The sequence below is a fragment of the Phocoena sinus genome, chromosome 17, assembly GCF_008692025.1.
Source record: "Phocoena sinus isolate mPhoSin1 chromosome 17, mPhoSin1.pri, whole genome shotgun sequence".
In the NCBI taxonomy this organism is placed as follows: Eukaryota; Metazoa; Chordata; class Mammalia; order Artiodactyla; family Phocoenidae; genus Phocoena; species Phocoena sinus.
The window spans coordinates 41,982,759-41,998,809 of record NC_045779.1 but is presented as its reverse complement, the minus strand read 5'-3'; the positions used below and the strand labels follow the sequence as shown (position 1 = coordinate 41,998,809).

The following is a 16,051-nucleotide window of genomic DNA, read 5'->3' as shown; positions in this document are numbered from 1 at the left end:
GTATTCAGAAGGAAATTCATTGCTTTAAAGGTAAGTCAATTAAGTACTCAACTCAAGAAGTTAGGGGAAAAAAGCACAGAAATAAAGCTGAGGCAAGCAGAAAGGAACAATTAGTAAAGATAAAGGCAAAAAGTAATGAGATAGAAGGCAGAAAAGCAATGGATCGATAAATAAACCCAAGAATCAGTTCTGAGGAAGAACTAGGAATAAACTGAGAAGGCTGACTTTTAAACATGGGTCAGCATAATTCATGCCGGGCAAAAATCGTACTGTTAAAATGATGACAGTAATACATGTCTACTGCTGAGGATTAAGAAAACAGAGAAAGACAAAAAGAAGCTATAAAATATTTTAATATTAAAAATTCATATAATTGAGCACTGCCTCATGATATTACGGGAGTGTGTCTGGTCCTCTGTAGAAGATAGTTTACCAATAGATTTCAGAAGAACAGTGGCTGTCAACACAGTAATTGCCCTTTAGGTGATTTTCCTACAGAAATTGGCAGAATGATATACAAAGATTTGTATTCAAGGATATTCATCACAGTTTCGTTTTTAATACCAAAAAAAATGGATACAATCAAAATATCTAAGAGTAAGGAGTTCCCAAAAGGCATTCCCATTCACACAAAGGCTTACTCTCCAGCCAATAAAAATCATACTTTAGAAGAATAATTACTGGCATAGAAAATACTTAATGGTGATGGAAAATTGGTTCCTAAGTAGTATATACTGTATGATTCACATGTTATAATATATTTGTGCTTAGCGATAGAAAAATAACTACAAAGAGTCTCAAATGTTAAAAATGATCTGGGGGACTTCCCTGGTGGCGCAGTGGTTGAGAGTCCGCCTGCCAATGCAGGAAATGCGCATTCGTGCCCCGGTCCGGGAGGATCCCACATGCCGCGGAGCGGCTAGGCCCGTGAGCCATGGCCGCTGATCCTGCACGTCTGGAGCCTGTGCTCCACAGCGGGAGGGGCCACAGCGGTGAGAGGCCGCGTACCGCAGGGAAAAAAAAAAAAAAAGATTTGGGGATGAGTGTTGAGATTACAGGTGATTTTTATTTTTCTTTCCAGACTTTTCTGCATTTTCCGTATTTTTGTAAATGGGCATGTATACATTTTATAGTTTAAAAAAATGAGTTTAAAGTTTATTCATAATCCCATTGCCTAGAGATAGCCACTGATAGTATCTTGATGTAGTTTCTTCTAGCCATTTTTTCTGTGCATATGTAAGTACTTTCTACTTTTATATCTACAGCATTAGAATGATACTGCATTACAATTTGGTATTCCCCACCCATCCTCATTAACCACCCCCGCCCTCAAAAAAACTTAGAAGTACTCGACACCGGCTTAGAAATACAATAAACAGTGATTAATCAGGTGGTGATTGTGCGTGCTTTGAAAATATAGTGATTAACTCTAGCAACTGATAGTTGGTTTAGCTGTTTAATAAAGAATTCTAGTTTTGTTTTTGTTTTGTATTTAAGTAAATTTAACATCAGATGGTGGTTGAATTAGGTGGGCTTTGCAACCCTGAGGTTCTGAGGCGAAGGGAGCAATGTGTTCAACTCTTTCTCCGTGAATGATCTCTTTTGGAAACCTGGCTGTTCAGACCACAAGCCCATCACCACATCGTGCTCCAATTTCAAGCCAGGTGTTTAGGAGGAAATCAGGGTCCCTCAGGAGCTAACCTTATAAACTTAAACCATCAAGTGACATACATGTCTATAGATATTTTACATTTCTAGATTAGCTAAAATATGACTATTTTCATAATCTATAGAAAATATGTAAAATGACCAAGTCAAAAAACATTTAAGGTGAAGAAGGGCCCAGCTGTAAGGGCCTCTTTGTTCAAATTGGGAGTTTGTTTTTAGAATTTATCACCTGGTCTCCTCTGTTAATTGTGACTTTTAACAGAAAGAAAATGTCTAATTTGGAAGTGTGCCCTGGTAACCTTCAAGTCAAAGTATATTTTTATTTTTTAGAAAGCTAGGCTTTTCCTAGTTGGCCATCACCTGCTATTTTAAACATTATATATATACATCCTTTTCAAAAGCTAAAAGGAATAAAGCTCAGATATATTATGACCAAGTAGATCAAAGATAGTATTTCTTCTTCACACTGCCTTTGACTTACAGATATTTGATTTCATGTAAAAATTATTTTTTAACTTTCTGTGGGTTTCAGCTAAATTATGGAATTATATGCAACAGTAGTTTCAAGAGACCTAAGACAAAAAGAAAATACTCTCTTCTTCCTACAGAAACACTGTGTTTCCAGAAAATTCTTCCTTGCTTTCATTCTACCATAACCTTATCAAATCACTTTTTCCTCATTGCTGTTTGAAACATATGAGAAACTTGTTCTCATAGTGATAAGTTCCTCTTTTAGCATAGAAAATAAACAGACATTGCTTATGTAAATCTTAGATTTAGGGTTGACTCTGAGAAATGAATACTCAGCTCTGCCCTGCTTACTATTAACGTCCTTGTCAAAAAATATTTTTAATGAAAACTTCTAGGCGTTTACTAACAAAAGGGCTCATACGTAGACTTAGTACAACTGTTAGTAAACTCACTGAGTGAGTTGCTTTTCACTTTCCAGTCTTCTCATCTATTTGGCTTTAAATTTTTTCAGTATAGTTTTTTTCCCATTAATGTCACATGGGCAATCTGCCTTTTCTTATCTCCTCCCTTCATTGTTTTCTTCCTTTCCCGTCTACTAGTAATTATAACCTCCACAGCATCCTTTCAACAGTGAGGGCTGGAAAATAAGCATCTTGCTCCAAAGATAAGCACACAGTCACACAGCAGATCTTTAGCTGATTTAAGCAAATGGAAAGGCCACAGCTTGAGCAACAGGACTACTGCTTGGCTGGCCTCTCAGGGCACCTCTCAGGGCAGTCTTCATTCTTAAAGCATAATAGGGGTATTTACTACTCTACCATGTAAAGTTAAGATACTTATTTGTAATTCTATCTCAGATATGTATTTTATTTGTGTTTTGTGTTTTCTTTTTCAGCCTCGTTGACTGTTATTTCAGTAAAAGCCGTCTCAGGCATGATCGCTTTTTCTGTGACGGATAAAATGCAACTAACTTATCCCATCTTCTATATCATGTTTATCATCATGATAGCATCTTGTGTTTTCCAAGTCAAGTAAGTTAGCTCTTACATACTCACTGCCCTTTCAACATTCCTGTGCTTCTCTGAACATTAATCTTTATTGGCCTCAATGATAATTAAAATTAGATGTAACTGATTTCTAAGGGTGAGGGGTCTATGCTTATCCTCAGCCAATATCCCTGGCTTTATCCTTCACATCCAATAATAAGTTTTTACGAAGCATTGCCTTCATGTTTTGTGAGTTCTAAAGTGTGGCCATAATCCAGCTAAGTGCACTTTGATACTTTCCTGATGCTCTTCTGCTTGTAATTAATATCCATCGCACACAGGTTGTCATTAGCAATAAATCAAAGGGGCAGGTCCACATCCAGGATTTCATTCTAAATATAGGAAATACATGAACCCTTCACCTTCATTTCTTAGCTCATACTCATTAATTGCCCAGAGATGGACAAAACCAGACGTTTGGCCGGGAGGGAAATCCTTTCCCCAAAACTTTGCATCTTTAGCCAGAATTTTCCTTGCACCCACGGGATTGCAGAATGATTGTTTTACATTTCTCTTGGGGCTTCACAGTGGTGATATGGAACATTTTTAATCTCTGCTCTTCTCTCCCCCCACCTCCATCTGCTCCAATCTCTTCCCCTCCATTTCACATCATGATTTTGCCTTTGCTGCTAGGTTCTCCTGAGTCCACCAGAAAGTTTTCTGTTTACCCCGAAATGCTATGCAGGAGCGCCAGCCCAGTGCCAGCCAGGAAACAAAGCCCAAATTTTGGAGGAGAGTGGTTCCTTCCTTAGGTGCTAGAAGTCAGGTCTAATTGTTACGGGTTGAATATGGACCCTGTTACAAGGAGTGTGTTGCCGGAGAAATCCAATGTTCTGTCACTGTTTCATTTGTCATAAACAAACTGTTTCTTTTGTTTGTTTATAAGACCAAGTGTGTATCTAACACTTGAATCGTGAAACTGCTTTGTTTCACCTCTCTTCTGAATTAATCGGTACAGTTACCATAGCTTTCAGAATTTAGTGATTAGCATCATTATCTTTAAACTCTGCTTCACGAATTTAAAAGCCAGATACAACTGAAGGTAAACTACATTCCTATCACCCCTGTTTCAGTCCCTGCACCTCTCACCCTAGAACTATGTGACCACACTAGAACTGTAGAACCATGGTTCTCAGCCCTGGCTTCCCATTACAATTCATTACCTGAGGAGGTTTGTGTTGTACATATATGTATACATGCACATATATACTCACATGCCTGTGTACATGCATGTGTGTGTGTACATGCATGTACACACACACATAGAGGAACACTTGGGCTCTACTCACAAATTTCTTTTTTTCAATTGCTCTAGAATAGGACCTAAACACTAGTGCTTTTTCAAGTGCCCAGGTGATGTCAATGCAATGCACCGCTTCAGAAAAGGTCTAGTCCCTGACAGGGCTGCACCGTGCAGTTGTGGGAACCTGAACCATGTTGGCGGCCAAAGTGGGAAGCTGAGCTCCCACATGTGCTCTGCAGCTGGAGGGCTGAGCATTGTTTTTGAAACATTAAACATTCCTTTACTTCTCCATCTTCTTTCTTGGCACGTGGCATGTCAAGGGATAGCTATACCATTCCCCGATATAATATTTAACAGGTTCTAAAGTCTATCCTAATGAATCAGCCCCAGTGTGATACTGGTCCAGCAGCTTGAATCGCTTCCAACTCAAACTTCTGTGGCCTCCAAATATGATTAATTGCTTTTCATTGTTACTGTTGTTGGTTTAAACAGACCGTAAAACCTGACATCTGATCTCATACATCAGATGCATATAAGCTATGACTGCTGATTGGAAATGCCCTTTTACTGCACTTCCTTTCCCTTTGTAGTTGTAGCTAAAGAACATGCATTTCTCGATGTTATTGTTAACTTATTGTTGAGCGTCTCTTAAAGACAGAGCTTCAGTAAGTGCCTTCTGCTCTAGGCTCCTGAATCAAGCCACAAAACTCTACAATACAGCGACGGTGGTGCCCATTAACCATACTTTCTTTACAATCAGTGCCATTATTGCAGGTGAGTTTCGGCTTTCTATGCTTAGGTGATTCTATCCCCATAAAAGGCATAAATGAAGTCTCCCTCAGAGTAATGAGAAAATCAAGGAATATTTTGGTTATAAGGAATGTATAGCCCACATCCTCCTAGCTACCGCCCAGTGTCTGAACTTCCTCCATAACATCCTCTAGGAGAGGTTCTTCTACTTTGTGTGAATGTTCCCCAGAGATCTCTGTGCCCCGAGACAGTTCAGTCCTGGTTTGAATCACTCTAATAATTTGGAGAGCTCTAATTATTAGAAAGTATTCCCCTGTATTGGAACTGAAATAAGCCTCCCTGTGAATTCCAGATGCTTATCTTAGTTCTGCTTTCTGGAGTCTTCTCCTTGCCAGCCCTTCTGATAATCAAAGCGCAGATCCTCCTGTGTCCTGTCTCTGGACCAAACATCCCCAGTTCGATGAACTCTCCCCTCCCTGGTGCTCACCACTTGCATCAGAGAGAGGGATCCAAACGTGAATCCAGTGTTCCAGGGAAGGCCAGACAGATGAGAACAGAAACTACTACCTTTACTGTTCTGGCCTCTATTTTTCTACTATTGTAGCTCTTTTCTTTCTATGGACAATTTTTTAAATATGTCAGACACAGTAGTGTTAAAAAAGTATAAATTTGAAACTTGGTCCAAACAAAAATACAGTCGACTCAGGTATATCATTTGTAAGTTTGGTACTGGTATACCTCAGTTCATTGGCTTATTAGATGTATTTACTACCTTGTCATATTGGGACTTCATTTCCCAATGCAAAGTTTATGTGTTTGGGAGGTAATTAGGTATTACCTGTTGCCTAATGGACACATCTTTTTTATTTCATGGCAAACAGGGTGACTGCCAGGGGGCCAATTTTTAAATGTAATTAATGCATTTTCTGTTTCCCAAAATTGAAACATACTTTTAAGGAGAAAGATTATATCCGAAAACGTCTAATTTTTTTTTAGCATTTTATGCTTGTTGACAAAAGTAAGTAACAAAAGATTGTACACTTGTGTGCCCTAGAAATACTGAAAAAGGAAAAGAGCAAGGCCAAAGACATTTATAGGCGTGACGTACAGCATAATAATTAAGATGACTGTGCTAAAGATGTGTAAAACATGTAGTTCCCCTGAAAAGAAGGTTTTATAGGGGGACCAACAGGGCTGGATCTGAATACTTAGCAAACTAAGTAACTGATAACCAGGGAAGCTGGAACTTTCTGGGAATGATAATAGTTCACCTGATGTCACTGAAGTGTGGAATGGAGGTGAAGCTTCTTGACTTACTTCTCCTCTTTGCCCCCATCAAAAAGTATAGCTTAAAACGAAAATGAGATACCATATATTGCCTGCTAAATTAGTAAAGCTTTTGTTTTGCTCTTTTTATCTCAATAATCAATGCTGACAAGGCTGAAGTGTTGCGGGCACTCTCGTGGAGTCGGGTACCATGGTACCTCCCTCCTAGAACTGAGTTTCAGAGTTTTTATCAAGAGCCTTAAAAGTGTTTCCACTCTTTGATCCTACAGCTCAAAAACAAAAAACAAATAACCCAATTAAAAAATGGGCAAAGGACTTGATTAAGACATTTCTTCAAAGAAGATGTACTTGTGCTTGGCCAACAAGCACATGAAAAGACGTTCAACATCACTAATCATTAGGAAAATGCAAACCAAAACCCCTTCACACCCACTAGGATGACTACTAGCAAATAAATAAATAAAATAACAAGTGTTGGCAAGTATATGAAGAAATTGGAACCCCTGTGCACTGTTAGTCGGAACGTAAAATGGTGTAGCCACTATGGCAGTTCCTCAAAAAATTAAGCATAGAATTACCGTATGATCCAGCAATTCTACTTCTGGGTATATGTCCGAAAGAACTGAAAGCAGGGACTCAAACAGATATTTGTACACCTAGGTTCATAGCAGCATTATTCACAGCAGCCAAATGACAGAAGCAACATAAATTGACAGATGAATGGGTAAAGAATATGTGATGTATACATACAATGGAATGTTATTCAACCATCCAAAAGGAAAGAATTTTTGATACATGCTACAACATGGATGAACCTTGAGGACATTATGCTAAGTGAAACAAGCCAGTCACAAAAGGACAAATACTGTATGATTCCACTTATAGGAGGTATCCAGAGTAGTCAGACTTACAGAAATGGAAAGTAGAGTGGTGATTGCCAGGGACTGGGGGGAGGCAGGAATGGGGAAGTTGTTTAATGGGTATAGAGTTTCAGTTTCACAAGATAAGAAGTTCTGAAGATTGGTTGCGCAACAATATGAATATAGCTGGCCCTCTATATCAACAGTTCTGCATCTGTGGATATAACCAACAGTGGATAGAAAATATCCCCTCCCCCCCAAATTCCAGAAAGTTCCAAAAAGCAAAAACTTAATATGCCACATGATAGCAGCTATTCACATAGCATTTACGCTGTATTAGGTATTATAAGTAATCTAGAGATGATTTAAAGTATTTGTGGAGGATGTGTGTAGGTTATATGCAAATATTATGCCATTTTATATAAGGGACTTGAGCATCCTCAGATCTTGGTATCCGCGGAGGGGTCCTACAACCAAATCCTGTGGGTACCGAGTGACGACTGTATACTTAATACGACTGCACTGTAAACTTTAAAATGTTTAGGATGGTAAATGTTATGTGTATTTTACTACACTTGTTTTAGTTTTTGCTCTGTTTTAACAGAAATTCCTCTTAAAGCGACAACAAAAGATCCTAAAATACTGGGAAAAAAATATGTAGAGAAGTTTCCTGACACTTTACAAAAGCAAAACGTTTGAAACAATTTAAAATGTCCTTCAAGAAATGAATATTATGGGGCACCAGCTCAGAATAACAAGAAAATATTAAAATGATCACAAGGAAAAGTGTAATAACATGGAAAAGTGCTTCAGAAGTGTTGATTCATTCAACAAATATTCATCAGAATGGGACATGGCTTATTCCTGTAGGAAGTTTATCCTCTAGGTGAGGAGATAGACTTCAGACTGAGAAAGCCCCTGTCTTGTTCCCTGTGGTATCTGCAGCACCTAAGCAGTGGCTGGCACTTAGGACTCTCAATAAATACTTGTCCACAGGGTAACAAGACCAATACCACACACACACAAAATTTGATTCCAAGTAATGTATAATTTAAAGATAACTTATTTAGTAAAAAGTCTACGAAGGCTTTGGGACAATAGGCCAAGAGGAAATCATTGAGACTAACAAGGAGAGAAGAAAAGCTCATCAGAGTAAAGGACACATCCACATTTCCCTTCACCCAGAAGGAAAGACCAGATGAAGGAGATGGGAGAGGGGTTGGCAGTGAGAACTGGAGCTGGGGTAGCACATCTGCAACCTCCAGTGCCTGAATGAGAATATGCCAGACCCACAAACCGCAGGGTGTTGCCAAGACTGACAGCATGGGGAGCAGCTGGCCTGAAGTGCGAGCGCTGTGTCAAAGGCCCAGAGTCCACCCAGATGCACAGGTCAGGCTTGCTGACCCCAGGCTTAAAACTGTAGGTGGAAAATATCACTCGAGTTTTGTTTTCTTGCACATGCCAGTGGGACAAATCTTGGACTGGATAAGAAATTTCTGTTGGCAAAATTATGTAAATGGTGCTGATTTCTTAATAATGATACTTACATTATATAAAGTCTACAAATCTGTGTTCTTTTGGAATCACTGAAAATGTTAGTATGGCACGCAAATACTTTTAAACTACAGGATGTGCATTTTAAGGGTAACTGTACTTAGAAAAAATAATATATTAATTTGAAAAACAATATGTAGCTATTGTAAATATTCTTACCCTGAAATTAATGTTATCTTCTATTTCTACGGTAGGTATCATATTTTATAAGGAATTCCTTGGTGCAGCTTTTCTCACTATATTTATATATCTTTTTGGGTGAGTAAATGTCTCAGAAGTAAGGTATGTGAAATCCTATTACTTTTATGTGAGATTTTTGGCATTGTACCTGAGGCATAGAAAATTGGAAAATTATATAAGAAACATCAGTTCCCCGAGTTCCTAAAAGAAACATATTTTTCAACTTAACACCCTACCCAGGGCTCAGGGTCTTTGTGATTTAAGTATCTCTCTGAGGGTTCTGAAACATTGGGGATTTTCTGTTCCAGCCAAAGTCAAGGTAAATCCACTGGCCCTCGTAGCTACTCCACATTTTTATACTCTATCAGACCTACCCCCACCCTTGGGAACCCCTAGGTTAGATCTCAATCAGGGAACCACAGATGCCTCTAGGATCAACTTGAACAAAAGGCCGAGACTGGGGCAGATTCCCTACCTTTGGACCTAATAACATCAGATTGGTGCCATCCCTCTCCTGTGTCTGGGTGCCCAGCTTTAACCCTGCCTAGAGATTTGGAGGACAGTCACTGCTGGCATTGTGGCAAACAGAGAGCAGAACTTTGACAGAATATCGCCAATGTATCAATTCTTCCATTGGTTCCAGCTGGCACCCTATGAATGCTTAGTTGCTTCTTGATGTGGTATCCTGCATGACCATTGTTATGCAAACTTGAGCCCAGACTCTTTTCAGTGTAGAAAATCATCTATCTTGAGAATTCAATCTCATAAGATTTTTGGGCGAGGCTAAACTTCTGGGATCTGGAAACCATGACTATTCTTATGGCCAAGGACAACAAAATATCTTAGAAAATTAAAGAATAAATTATTTTTTGCTCGTGTTGCATGCCAGTAATGAGTCTGGGCATGCATGGATAGAAAATGAGACCTAGTGTCTACCCAAAGGGTTTAGAGCCTAAATTAGCCTCCAGATGGTAAAAACCCGAAGCAGAGACTTATTGGAAGCTGCCCAGGTCTTGGTTTTGGGGACAAATATTATTGGCTGCAGCAATTAAGACAAGTTCTAGGCAGCTTACCATGAGAAACAGAAAGAATAAAACCAGTGGAATGTATGTCATCATGTAGAATATGGAATTCAGTTATTTAACGCTGTGAGTTCTTTCAGTGATCTTGTGTTCTTTATTACCATTATTCTTACAGGTGTTTTCTGTCATTCCTTGGTGTGGTTTTGGTCACAAGAAATCGAGGAAAGGAACATCTGCCACAGTCTTACATTGATATTGGACACGTCCCTGGTAAAACTGTATATTCCTTGATTTAGAATAGAAAATTTTATCCTTATAAATTAATCATTGCTGGTATGATTTGGGGTGTAAAATTAATATAAAACGTAATTCTTACCCTCAAAAACATGTACATTTAATGATGAAACCAGAGGTGATCGTTTAACTGTAAATGTTAATAATCATTTATTTGAATATTGGCTTTGCACAGAACACTGGGGTTAGAAAAGAACTGATCCTGTTTTCTTGATTTGGGTGATGTTGCAGATCTCCTTTTTAGGTTTCTTTAAATTGGAAAAGGGTAGGGAAAGGAGTAGGAGTGGCAAGAATAGACCCTTGTTGCTTGGAGAGCCTTTGAGGGAACATCTAAGGCCAGAAAGTCAGGTGCTCAGACGGAGGTGGCCTGTGCACTGTAGGGCCAAGAGAGACGTTCTTCTCGATCACCTGAACGTGAGCTTCTTCCCCTCTTCCTTACCTCATTCATCCAGAGCGGATGCATCGCTGTCCCAGCTCTCCACTCTCACCGAGAATAACTAGCTTCTGTCACGTAGACAACACAAGCCATAACCAGAACAAAGGAAACGGGCTGCAGTGTCCCCACCTCCTCCCCTGCTCACCACCCCCAACAATCTCCAGTTTTGCTAGGGATCTGGGGTGACCAATAGGTCTCTAGACAAACAGCAGTGATGTTCTCCCAGCTTCCTCCACCATTCTGCTAGGACCAAGCCTTTGAAGCAAACACCATTAAAGCCTCATCCCTACGACTGAGAAAATATGGCCCTATGAGTTCTGTGTTCTCTTTTGCATTCGAGCCATCTTATCAGCTAAGAGCATTCAGTGCAAGAACTGGCATTCATGGCAAGGGTGTGTGTTAGAGATGCCTTGTATGGTTAGGGGTTCTTTGGTAGGGAATAAAGTTTACTTCTTTTTAACTCTATTTTTCATTTCACACAGCCCCATACATAGGATCAGTAACAGCTTTAGAAACCACTATGAAAGACTGTTTTTCTCTGTTGTTACATGCATTAGACTAAACATGAACAAGGAGACAGAACACTGGGGAGAGAGGTTTGGAGATGAGTGCATGCTTCATGTTAATCTCCTGACTGATCCAACCTGATTTCCGTGCTCAGCATGGTAGACCCTGGGTGGGAGACAGCTCGGTCATGTGGACAGCAATGATGACACATCAAGGGGCGTGGAGTTCTTCCTTGACGTTTATCTCTTCTACTTAGAGGGTGACCACCTAGTATTTTTTAAAGGGAATAAAATGTGGCCTAGATAGAGGAGAAATTATTAAGACTTATTCTTCTGAAAGAGCTCAAAAGATTCTTTGTGATTATTATCTCCACAGGGAAACAAACACTGGACAAAATACAGCCAGATTCAAACGGCTTATCCTATGGAACTTTGCCTGATGGAAGTGACTCCACAAAGAGCCCAAGTGGAGAGAAGAAAGAGGTCTGAAATGCCGAGAGGGATGGCTGCTGGCCTGTTATTCGATACCACCTTTTAAAAAACTGCACATGTTCAATTTGTGTCAGCAGCTATTTTATGCTGACATGTGCTCCCATTTGTTTCAGAGTCCTTTACCCCACCTCCATGTCTATGGACTATCAGGGCCTTCCTAAGCTTTGACAGTCTAATGTGTTCATGGAATGTGATTTGAAGTGTTCCCCACACCCTGGACCTCTCCCTAGTGATCATCGAACTGGCTAGATCTTAATTAGAGCCTGGCTGCCCAAGCAGGAATGTCACACAAAAATGTGCGTTCACGATTTGGCTGCAGAACACATCGGTTGCTTTTCCCATACAGCTTGCAAGGTCAGTTGCTTTGTTTTAAAGGGACACTTTAGCCCCACCACCTCGCTCCTAAACCAAAGGTTTGAGAGCATTCATTTTTCCTAAGACATCTTTTATGAACCTCCCCCAAAACATTTCACCTTCCTATTCCCAAACTTAGTGGTGAATCATCTTTTCTGAAAACTAGCCCTATCACAAATATCCTTTGAAAATTAAGGGTGTCTTTAAATTAGAATTTATACCCCATTCTACGATGGGGTATACCAAAATCAAAAGACCTTGACTGGTGGACTTTTTTAAGCTTAAGAAAGGAAAAATGTAAGAATTAGTACCAATTTTTTAAATAAAAATGTAATAGAATGGTGACGTTTTCTTCAGCTGTACGATCCTATTATACTTGAATTGAAACTGAAGACAAACTTCATATACTATGCCTTTATTTGTTGAGCTCTTATAATTTATCAAGTGGGTTTTTATGTTTTAACTTTTAACACGTCTCAAAGATCATATTTAAGTTCTTAGTGATATTTTCACTAACACTCTGTTTCTTCCTCAAGGCATTACTTCAAGCTTTAGAATAAAATTCTTCTAGGTAAAAGAACAGTTATGATTAGAGAACTGGATTTCAGCCTTTTTAAATCTGTAGACATAGAACACAGCCAAGGGGTCCAACCTAAGTCAAGGGAGGAAACCCAGGTGCTACCATGCCCTGAATGGCTCTTCCGCTGCCATAGTGACATAGCTACTAAGATACATTTGCAGGTAGAGTCCATAATCATATCTGTTATTATTTATGATCTCCTAATATTTAAATGAGAAGAAAAGAGCTAGCTTTCATTATCACCAGCACCAAATAATAGGCCCCATCCTTAATGACATTTCAAAACCTCCAGATCACTTCTGACAGGCCAGTCCAATATTATTCCAGCTAATTGTCTTGCATTTGTTTGGTTGTTTAACTCAGAACTATTGAAACTACAGTCTTAACTGCTTTGGGTCTTTTATCTTTGTTCTTTGTCATGACCTGCATTCCTGACCAGACCAACCAAACTAGCCCATAAAGGTGAGATTCAAATCCATCACCGATGTATGAATAATAACCTAGAGCCCATGTCTGGCTTTTGAACTCCTGGTAACAATTCCTGCCATTGTGGAAAGTATCCCATTAATTCAAATAACATAGTCATATAATTTATGGCATGTTTTACTGAACTTGGTCCAACATGTTGGCATTGGAAGGCTCAGCTAAGAAATGTGTCTGGTGTCTTAAACTACAGATTTCTGGTGACTCTTAAAACTGGTTTCAAAGATTTGGGAAATAATTAGACAGAAGAGTTTCACTTGAAGTGGGACTATATTTATAGCTATAGCACGTGGTTTTGCACGTTGTAGAGTTTTACACAGAGACAAGCATAATGCCAATACTTTAGTGGTCGCCAACATTTGCATCTTTTAAAAGTTGTAAGAAATGACATTGACATGCACATTTGCACAATCCAGCAATGCTTCAGGAGTTTAGGTAACATATAAAATATATTCAGACCTAATTTTACTTTCCATATTGCGTCTCCAAAGTAAGGTGAATAGGAGATTTACTCGTACTGACTTGTAAAGATTTTTTAAATTACACACTGCACGACAACAACCAAAGCCAACCCTGTCCTTCTCTTGGCATTGTGAGTTGGGGACCTTTAGCCAACACTTGACTCATCTGACTGTCTAGACCAGGGGGTCTGCGAACTCTTCCTGTAACGACACAGAGAGTAAGTATTTTGGGGTTTGTTGGCCATACAGTGTCTGTGGCAAGCATTCAACTCTGCCATTGTAGCATGCAAGCAGTCATAGACAGTATATAAACAAATGAGCGTGGCTGGTGTCAGTAAAATTTTATTTACAGCAGGAGGTGGCCAGTTGCTGGGCTATAGTTTTCCAACCCTTGGTCTAGACTCCTCTGCTCTTGCCGTGCTGCTTCTTTCTTATTTCTTGGGCATTCAAGAGTTTAAAAAACAAACTGGATACAATGGGGGCGTTAGCCATGTCTTGATATTTACATTAGGATCTTGTTGCTTATGTAAGATACAAATGAAAGCAATGAGTTCATCACTGGTGCCCAAATTCTTCTCTGTTGAAGGTAGCAGTTCTTTTATGAGCACCACTGACTGTATCGGAAGGGCCTCTCCAATCCCACACTCTTAAGTGGATAATTGCCTCAGAAATGAGTAGCAGTTACCTCTCATGTAGCAGATTAAAGCAGAGGTCCTTACCATCTGATTGTTATCAGTTTAAGTGTTTGCTTACCCTGTAACTATACTACTTTCGTCACCAGAATCACTTGAAAACAATATAATAAAAAAATGTCTCAAGCAGTGATTCCAGAATGTAGTTTTCAACCCCCCAACCCATTCCCACAAGCTCCTGGAGATTCAAGTTTGTGGCAGAGAAAGAAAGGGAAGAGACAGATTTCATACATTAGTGCAATTTCAGTGCTATTGAAGAATAATGGTGATAATGTGTAAGTCTGGCTCCAGAAGAAGCAGGTGCAATGGTGGACATGGCTCAAATGGATAGAAGCATTGAGCCAAATTCCTGAAGCCAAGAACCTCCTTATGCTCCTTGTTTCAAAGCACACAGCTCATCCAGGGGTGGTGACTATATACACTCGGCCACACCGAAGGCTGCCTCCTGCTTGCCAATTTAATAGTGATATTATGGACGTAAATATAACCAGTTATTAAAATGAACCTTTCCAACACCCTTCCAGACTGCTTTATTTAAATTCCAAGGCTGGTTATAGAGCAGTCCTTGAACTGGGCAACTGCAAACCTAATGCACATGTCTGGCACCAGCCAGTATGAGTGCTTTAGTGAGGTTGCTAGATAAACACCACACAGTTTGAACTTTTAGAACAAGATCTCAGAATTGAACCCAACATGACTGTGTGGGGAATTTAGAAGCTGCTTCTAATTGTTAGACTCATCAACCGTCTGGCTCTTATTATGGCCATCTTGAAGTAAAAAAATAAAATTCCACATATATGTGGTTTCCATGCAAATATAGACCAGTCTTGGGCTATTAAATGTAGTGTTTTAGTAATTGTGGTAAATGCAGGGAAGAACCTTCCCACCCAGGAATTCTTGAGTCTCTCCCCTTTCTCACCAGCCTCAGGGTACCACACACAACATGCTGTCCTGTGCCAGGAGAGCAAATCAGTTACAGGAGCTGTGGCCCATCCAAGGAAACTTTTTTTTTTTTTTTTTTTTGGCTACAAAAGGAGGAAACTCCGCCTTCAGTGTCGGTCCTTATTGAGAGTTAATGAGTCCCAACCGCAATGTAAAAGAGGAATATCAATCCCAATATCAAATAAATGTGGTGTTTTGGGGTGCACGCAGCTGGAGTTTCACAGAGTTCCAGGCAAGATGCAAGATAGTCTCCGTGTTCCAGGAAAGAATCTGCTTCCCAGGGAGCTGGCAAATGCATAACGGAGAAGGAGCCCATCCATTCCTGAAGGACCAGCATGCGTGGACACAAGCCACTTTGCACATTTGAGCTGCTGCTATCCAGACGCAAGCTAATCCTTCCAGCATGCACGCATCCTGCTTTTGGAGCTTCTTCCTTCATGGTTCTAATTTGAAAACCAGCCTCGAAAATTTTCTGAGTCTTGGGCTCTACTCCTTCTGTCCAACACACCTCACCTAAATCTTCTAAACACTAAACTAAAGGAAATGAATCAGTTCAGGAACTTTTGATCTAGGGACTTGAAGCTTGAATTGCCTGCCTGGTTATAGACACTAACCCAATTACCACATGCCTCAAACAGCAAATACGCATTCATGTACTCAAACGTAATTGATCACATACTATTTTCAGTGTAATGTGTTTAAAGTTATTAGAAATATAAAAACAAATTAG

At 39.6% G+C, this 16,051-nt stretch overlaps 1 protein-coding gene across 1 annotated transcript in view; it reads left to right on the top strand.

The window, feature by feature from the left end:
- The window catches only part of NIPAL2 (NIPA like domain containing 2), a 73,314-nt gene extending 61,019 nt beyond the window's left edge, over nt 1-12,295 (top strand). Inside the window, exons 7-11 of the mRNA XM_032609355.1 lie at nt 3,035-3,170; nt 5,114-5,202; nt 9,074-9,137; nt 10,257-10,351; nt 11,694-12,295. Coding sequence (XP_032465246.1) covers nt 3,035-3,170; nt 5,114-5,202; nt 9,074-9,137; nt 10,257-10,351; nt 11,694-11,806 — 497 coding nt within the window. The 3' untranslated portion in view covers nt 11,807-12,295. The remainder of the gene's footprint in view (nt 1-3,034; nt 3,171-5,113; nt 5,203-9,073; nt 9,138-10,256; nt 10,352-11,693) is intronic.
- The last annotated feature ends 3,756 nt before the right edge of the window (nt 12,296-16,051 follow it).